The 8,348-nt window shown below is 43.6% G+C and overlaps 1 protein-coding gene across 1 annotated transcript; it reads right to left on the minus strand.

Annotated features, from left to right (window-relative positions):
* Positions 1 to 1,825: 1,825 nt before the first annotated feature.
* LOC138964779 (protein CLN8-like) lies at positions 1,826 to 8,118 on the minus strand. Its single transcript, XM_070336821.1, has 4 exons — positions 7,979 to 8,118; positions 6,426 to 7,360; positions 4,981 to 5,242; positions 1,826 to 3,961 (listed from the first exon to the last, which is right to left on the minus strand). Exons 2-4 carry the CDS (start codon positions 6,633 to 6,635, stop codon positions 3,498 to 3,500), a joined length of 936 nt encoding a protein of 311 aa, XP_070192922.1. The 5' UTR covers positions 6,636 to 7,360; positions 7,979 to 8,118; the 3' UTR covers positions 1,826 to 3,497.
* Between the last annotated feature and the right edge of the window lie 230 nt (positions 8,119 to 8,348).

Consider the following 8,348-nt stretch of genomic DNA (forward strand, 5'->3'; position numbering starts at 1 on the left):
AGAATTGCCTGATTTTTTTAACATTTTCTTGTTTTTCTCGCTCTGTTATCAAATCTGACCCCTGATTTGCACATGATCACCAAAACCATTGCCTGTTACGACATTTCGCTTGAACAGAAGTTTATAGAAAACCATGGCTTTTTTACAATCACTTGTCGTTTGAAAACATGCAGATTCCGTTCGTACGTATAATACTGTTCGCATCTTCACTCTGGTTTTTTTCTATTAATATTTTGACATCAAGTCTATAATCACAATATCCTTTGCATACAAACAATACATGTTTCTCGTCTTTCACGTCCTCTCTGCATACAGGGCAAATCAAAAGGCCAGGTACAATGTCAGTTCGATAGCGGCATTTGTGAGTGTTTATGGGAGAAATACCAAATCGAAATTGTATGTATGCATCTCGAAAACAGCGGAGCTGAATATGATCTATATACAATTCAGCGCGAATTTCTTGTTTAAAGAGCGAATAAAATTCAAATCGCTCCGAGTTCATGATGCTGTCGTGCCAGTCTTGCTGGAAGCAATCAAACAATCGTTGTCTGAATACTGCTATAAATCGATTCAAATCGCCTACACCTTGTTGCAGCCAGACATCTCCAAAGCCGTACATGCATAACATTTCTTTCAAATAATGTTACAGGGGTTCCAGACCCCCCCCCCCCCCCCCCCCCCGGCTGTAAAAAAAATTAAAAATTAATACTAACTTTAAAAGAAATAATGAGTGGCTGCTGACACCAGTTGATCATGTTTAAAATCAAGGATAAGCCATAAATTGTTTCAGCTTCTGGGGGGCAAACCCCCCAACGGGGCCTTGCCCATGTACCCTACAAGGGGTCTACCCCTGGACCCCAGGTTGTAACCCCCCCTCCCCCCCCTCTGGCTTATCTGCTCCGCCCCTGATGGGTAGTCTTCTTGTGCCTCTGTACAGAGAAAGAGTGCGTGTGTGTGCGTGTGTGTGTGTGTGTGTGTGTGCGTGTGTGTGTGTGTGTGTGTGTGTGCGCGTGTGCGTGTGTGTGCGTGTGTGTGTGTGTGTGTGTGTGTGTGTGTGCGCGTGTGTGTGTGCGTGTGTGTATGCGTGTGCGTGTGTGTGTGTGTGCGTGTGTGTGTGTGTGTGTGTATGTGTGTGCGTGTGTGTGTGCGTGTGTGTGTTTGTGCGTGTGTGTGTGCGTGTGTGTGTGCGTGTGTGTGTGCGTGTGTGTGCGTGTGTGTGCGTGTGTGTGTGAATGTGTGTGAGCAGGGGGAAAGTTGAGGTGTACATATTGTTCATTCTTTTTGTGCTCAGAAGGTGACCGATTTTGAGAAACGAGGTTATGTGAATCATGAATGAAGTGACAAAAATGTCTAAGGCACACGCTTCATGTATTTGAAACTATTCTGCTAATATGTAAGCGCTTCAGGCCAGTTCTTGGTAATGTCTACGTGTCATTTTATGACTGAAATAAAAGTGAACGTGTGTACTATTTGAGATTTGTGTTAAAAAAAAAGGTATTGGGGTTGATTCATATGCTCTCTCTCTCTCTCTCTCTCTCTCTCTCTCTCTCTCTCTCTCTCTCTCTCTCTCTCTCTCTCTATTTCTCTCTCTCTCTCTCCTCTCTCTCTCTCTCAGTCTCTCTCTCTCTCCTCTCTCTCTCTCTCTCTCAGTCTCTCTCTCTCTCTCTCCTCTCTCTCTCTCTCTCTCTCTCTCTCTCTCTCTCTCTCTCTCTCTCTCTCTCTCTCTCTCTCTCTATCTTACACACACACACACACACACGGACACACGGACACACTGTTCCGGCACACTCAAATTAGAAAAAAAGCCAGGAAAAAATGATCCAATACGTAAAATGGCTTTTAACACGCACCAATCCAGTAATAAGGAGACTGCTGATAATATATACACAGATCTGCAGTATATTTTGACTTTTACCTCACACACACTCAAAAACAAACAAGCACTCTCCGATTGATCTTGTGCATCACTTAATAAATTAAAAATTAGAAGTGCATTACATACCCTTAGTGAACAAATACACACACGCCCATACAAACAAACACACACAGATACAATCGCCCTCTCTCTCTCTCTCTCTCTCTCTCTCTCTCTCTCTCTCTCTCTCTCTCTCTCTCTCTCTCTCTCTCTCTCTCTCTCTCTCACACACACACACACACACTCAACCATTCAGACCGTGGGCATTATACATACACACAAACACACACACACACAGAGTCTGATAACCACTCTCAATCTCCCACCACCACTGTCACTCTAGCATCGGTCTGGCACGCACCACCATTCGCACTCTGGCACCGGTTTGGCATCATCATTCTCACCCTGGCATCACGCTCTTTGCACTGGTTGGCACGGGTCTTGATCCTCCTTTTTTAAACCACACACACACACACACACAAACACACACATGGACATCACACTGCTACCAATCTTGCAGCGGTCGGGACACACGTACAGACACGCAAACAAACACAGACTCGGATATATTGACGGGAGTGGGATTGAAACCCACGACTTGGGAGTTGACAGTGTTTGAATACTGTCTTTCTTATTCGCGCGGCCACTCTGCTCGCTTGAAAATCTGAGAAAATGTTGTAAATATAAAGTCATAACTGAGCGATAGTTAACTAAAGAAAGAATAATCAAACATGGATCAAACCGTGTACCCACGTCAAAGCGATTATAAAGCGATAAGAACTAGTTCTGATAATTTCATCATGACATTTTCGTCAGCCTGTCTGGTACTTCTTAAGGCTGGTAGTGACAAGTAACGAATGCTTTTAAAGTGTTGATCATTACGACAGTACATAACATCCGCAACTAAACTTTGGCATCTGGGAGTCAGGAGGAACGTCACAGTTTAATTTCACAAACATTTCCATCTTTTACTCTTGTTTTAAATTAGTTCCATTCACAATCGCATACGTTTCCCCTGTAACGGACTTTCACGTGCGTTACCCTTGTTTTAAAGTAGTTCGATTCACAATCGCATTTGCCCCCCCTGCAACAGCACTTTCGTGTCCGTTAACTTACTATTGTTTTGAATCATTTCCATTCACCATCGCTCCGTTACTGTCCGTTACTCTTGTTTTAAATTAGTTCCATTCAGCATCGCAGACACAGAGTCTGATAACATCCCCCTGTAACAGAACTTTCATGTCCGTTTCTCTTGTTTTGAGTAGGTCAGAAGTAACATAACCGTTTGAAGTCACCAACGGCATACTCATTTATCACTCTTGTTTTAGATTACTTCCCTTCACCCGCGCAGGCGCTCCCCCTGTTACAGAACTTTCATGTCCGTTACTCTTGTTTTGAGTAGGTCGAAGTAATATATAACCGTTTGAAGTCACAAACGGCATGCTCATCTATTACTCTTGTTTTAGATTACTTCCATTCACCATCGCATATACGCTCCCCCTGTAACAGAACTGGCATGTCCATGACTCTGGTTTAAATTAGTCAAGAGTAACATAACCGTTTGAAGTCACAAACTCATTTATTACTCTTGTTTTAAATTACTTCCATTCAGCATCGCATACGCTCCACCTCTAACAGAACTTTCATGTCCGTTTTGGACGACACCATTAGACATCACTGGTGAAGGGGCCTGCACCTCAAAGTTCCAGTCCACAGGGCAGACCATCTGCCTGCTCTTCTTGTAGGTCCAGTACGGCGTCATGAAGACGGTGATCAGGAACAGTTCGAGGTAGAGAACCACGAACAGCGAGGTCGGCATGTTGGCCCAGATGTTGTCCCAGTTCTTCCAGGAGATGTACCACAGCAGCACCTCGGCCACGGATCGCAGGTGGAAGGTGTGCACAAGAAGGAACTGGTTGACCTTCCAGAGAAGGCCCTGCTCCAGCCCGCACCTGAGAAGGGTCCAGCAGACGCCGGAGAAGGGTGTGGACATCTCCAGTATCAGCCCTTTGCTTCCTATGGTGTGACCGGTGTCCGTACGCAGCACTGCAACAGTGTACACGTTCACGTGAATGATTGTGCCGTGGAACCCCTTGGGAAGTCTTTTAAGTTGATTTTAAGTGGCTTATTCTAAAAATAAATACAGTGGTTATTATTTGGTGTCTGTTTTACGGTTTTCTTCATTTTTTCAATAAAAAAACAATTTTTTCTAAACAAATCGGAGAAAATTAGGTCTTATAGTCATTAAGGAGGGAGTTTTAAAATGGGGGTAAATTTAAAGGGCTTGTGAACAAAACCTGCAAAAAGACAAGGTCTTAAAAGGGAGGAAGTCTTAAATTGGAGGGGGGGGGGGGGTGTGGGTCCACTGTAGTCCAGCAAAGGAGACTCCTAGGCCTAAAACAAAAAATAGGTGTGGTTACGGTAACCCGACCTATCCTATTTTTTGGGGGCCGACCCTATAACTTTTTATTACATTTGTCAAAAAAATACCCAAAAAAACAAGTAAACGAGTGCAGAAAACGCAATGAAAGCGAAAGTGCCCGAGTCGCACACTTATTTCCCTGTCAAGTAGGTTTAATTTGTACACACTAGAAAAAAAAGTAAAAACAAAAAAAAAGTGATTGCCTACCTTCCTACCCTATTTTTTTGGGCTATGTTACCGTAACCACACCTATTTTTTTTTTTTTTTGGCCCTATCCAAAATGAGCTGACACGACTGATTTAGTTTGAGAAAAGGGTTTGAAGTGTGATTGATTGCCACAAGTTTTCCTTGTGCACTGTGGGCCGAAGGAAAGCTGGACCGGTGTGCAAGAGTGGAGATTAGAGACCTTAGTCCAGAATAAACTATACCCTCAATGTATATCGGCCATGCTAGTTGCTTAATTATGTTGAAGTCCGAAATTTCAATATAAAATAGCATTGTTTGTTCCGGGTAGCATAAATTTGAAATTGGGGCCAAATTTGACAGTCTTTGTATTTTATTTTAATTTTGAAAAGAAAAGGTTTTTGACGATACATTCCCACCCACGCTCGAATCCAAGTGAAAAGACAAAAGGTCAACTCACCAATAATGAAGCCAATAAGGGACAGCCAATGATGCACGTGCAGTAATGCACTAAAGTTGCCGAAGAAGACGTCCGACAGGGTGACCGCCGTGCACTCGAAGACGAAGAAGCCGACTGAGACACACATGGCCAGGTGACTGGTAGGTGTGGTGGCGAACACTGCGTCCTTCTCCAGCCCCGTGTGGCAGAAAATGGCCCAGCTGCCAACCACCGTGCAGAACACGCCGTACACCCCTCGCACTACTGCCAGGTTCCAGAACACCTGAAACAGTAGCGATTATGTACGCAAAGGCGTAAATTTACACCTCCAAGTCCTGGATAGCTGGCATATTTTCACCAGGCTCCCTGGGCTCGATAACACCTGAAACAGCAGCGATTATGTACATTAAGGCTATGCACCTCCGAGTCCTGGATAGCTGGCATATTTTCCCGAGGGTCGATGTTCAGGTATTCGAGGTTCCAGAACACCTGAAACGGCCAAAGATGGGGAGGGAGGGGGTGGGGGTGTGAGTTATTGGCTGACAATGTGCGCGAGCAGAGACTACGTATTGGCAGTAGACGGCAATGACCGTGCAGAACACGTCTCGCACTACTGCCAGGTTCCAGAACACCTGAAACAGTAGCGATTGTGTAGTTGTACTTATTGGTTGGCAATCTTGGTACAACATCAAAGAGCTGACATTGCTCCTGTTGCACACCCCAACTTTACGTTGGTAAGGCGAGCATGCATATATATACTTGTGCGATCAAATAGTGTAAGCTAATTAATCGTTTTCTTGTGTGCTTTTTATTCTTTTGAACATGATGTGTACAGAGAACTTGGTATATTTCAATGTAAACCCAAAAACCCAAATTCAGAACAACACGCATTGGGGTGTGCACGTTAAAGATCCCACGATTGGCAAAATTGTATGGGCATAGATAAAAATATCCACCAAAATACCCGTGTGACTTGGAATAATAGGCCGTGAAAAGTAGGATATGCGCCGAAATGGCTGCGATCTGCTGGCCGATGTGAATGCGTGATGTATTGTGTAAAAAATTCCATCTCACACGGCATAAATAAATCCCTGCGCCTTGAATATGTGCGCGATATAAATTGCATAAAATAAAATAAAATAAATCCCTGCGCATAGAACTGTACCCACGGAATACGCGCGATATAAGCCTCATATTGATTGATTGATTGAAATAGTTGAAAAGCCGACGAATGTGCGGGGATGCATGCGGACGCGTCACTACGTACACTCATAATACATTTTTTATTTTTTAATTCACCGACAAAAAGCAGTTCCAGGGCGTTCTACAAACATCAAAGAACTTAAACATTAAAATACAACATTTCACACAAACAAATAGTGCAAACACATAGCACGAATGTAAAAACCGTTAGAAAACTACGATCAAAGTATTTCAAACGGCTGTGTGAAAAACACGTCACCTACCTTATGCTTTAGACTTAGACCTGAATAGACAGGTGTTGTGAGGTGGAAGAGGACGTGAAGAAGAAAGAAAAGAGCTGTGAACACTATGGCCCCTGCTGCAGCCACCCCCACCTTCACTTGCACGTTGCTGTAGTCCAGACTGACGAGGGAGTGATGTATAAACGCCACCAGCTCCGGCGACAACGACGTATTGGAATCTTCCGTCGACATTGTTTTGCTGTTGCTGATGTTTAGCCAGTTAGACTCAGCAGCGTCTGATTTGACCACTGCGGATTTACTGTTATGTCGATGTGGCTTTTTTTCTTCTCTTTTTTGTTTTCTCTCTCGTTTGGGCTCTTTTAAGAGTTAGGTTCCATGCCTGAGTTGGTCACCAATTTCTTGTTTGTTGTTGCTATTATGTTCGTTTCAGGAAAGCCTAGCGTCTGATTTGGTCACGGGTGAAAACGCTTTTGTTTTAATGTCGTGGCTGTTTTAACTGTTAGGTTCCATGTCTGAATTGGTCACCAATTTCTTATTTCTTGTTGCTATGATGATCTTTTCAGGAAAGCCTAGCGTCTGATTTGGTAACGAGTGACAGCGCTTTTGTTTTAATGTCGTTGTGGCTGTTTTAACTGTTAGGTTCCATGTCTGAATTGGTCACCAATTTCTTATTTCTTGTTGCTATGATGATCTTTTCAGGAAAGCCTAGCGTCTGATTTGGTAACGAGTGACAGCGCTTTTGTTTTAATGTCGTTGTGGCTGTTTCAACAGTTATGTTTCATGCCTGATTCGGACAGCCGTCTCTTGTTTGTTGCTGTTGTAATAGTTCTCAGTGTCTCCTGCTTGATTCGATCACCAATCTATCATTTGTGTTGTCGGTGTTATACTTGGCAAAGGCTGCGGAGAAACAATGCGGATCCTCCTGCCAGCGGTGTAGGCTATGCTTGGTTCGGACCCTGATAATGAAATGTAATGTCGATGAGTGTTTGATCAAACCCGCCTTGTTTTGTCTTGTCTTCTTTTCTAATTTTTGTCTTGTCTTGACTTGTCTCGCCTTGTCTTGTCTTGTCTTGCCTTGTCTCATCTTGTGTCGTCTCGTATCTCCTTGTATTGTCTTGTCTTTTGTTTTGTCTTGCTTAGTCTCGTCTTGTCTTTTAGTAGAAAATACCCCCTGTTGCACAGAAAAGTAACAAATACACAAACAAATGAAGAGTTTGATTTTCTCGTCAGTTAATAGTATCCGGGTTTCTGGGAACAAGCGACGGGGAAATAGAAAGGCATAAGAGGAAAGTCTCATTTAAAACCCCTGTAAAATCACAACGCAAAGACTGAGGAAGTACTCGAGGCAAGACAAGAAAACAATCTACAAAAATAATGCAGGAAGAAGGACATTCGTCAAAGCCCATTTAGACCCGGAACTATCCTTGTGTAATTAGGAACATTTTAAGTATCCTCATTATTAACAATCAATGTCAATCTAACAATTAAACTCTCTCTCTCTCTCTCTCTCTCTCTCTCTCTCTCTTTCTCACTCTCTTTCTCTCTATCCCACCCCGTCCGGATCCCTCTCTCACCTGGCTCGGCCTCACTTTCGTATGACGCAAACGAAACTACTCCTACAAAGCGGAATTAAAAACCAGGCTTCCAGGTGAATCCCACACCGCACACCAACCACGCAGAGAAAAACTGTAACTGAACCTGGCCCACGAATGAATTTTCGAGTGAAACTAAAACGAGTGACGTATGTGTGGGACGATGACGTGAAGCATCAATTCCTGCTCCAGTTATCACTGAACCTTCTCTCCCTCACCCTTACCATCTCACCTCCTTCCCAACCCTACCGCCACCTATCGATCTTCGCGCCATCTCTGAGCAGCCTTTCTTCGTTTTGACCTAGTTGAAGCAAGTGATAACTTGCATCGATTAGAATTATGAGAATGTGAT

Source organism: Littorina saxatilis, linkage group LG4 (assembly GCF_037325665.1).
Source record: "Littorina saxatilis isolate snail1 linkage group LG4, US_GU_Lsax_2.0, whole genome shotgun sequence".
NCBI lineage: Eukaryota > Metazoa > Mollusca > Gastropoda > Littorinimorpha > Littorinidae > Littorina > Littorina saxatilis.

Coding starts and splice junctions, on each gene's coding strand:
- LOC138964779 (XM_070336821.1), bottom strand. CDS start 6,635: ATGTCGACGGAAGATTCCAATACGTCGTTGTCGCCGGAGCTGGTGGCG. Junction 5,243..6,425: donor GTCTAAGTCTAAAGCATAAG/GTAGGTGACGTG, acceptor CTACTGTTTCAG/GTGTTCTGGAACCTGGCAGT. Junction 3,962..4,980: donor CCTTATTGGCTTCATTATTG/GTGAGTTGACCT, acceptor ACACTGTTGCAG/TGCTGCGTACGGACACCGGT.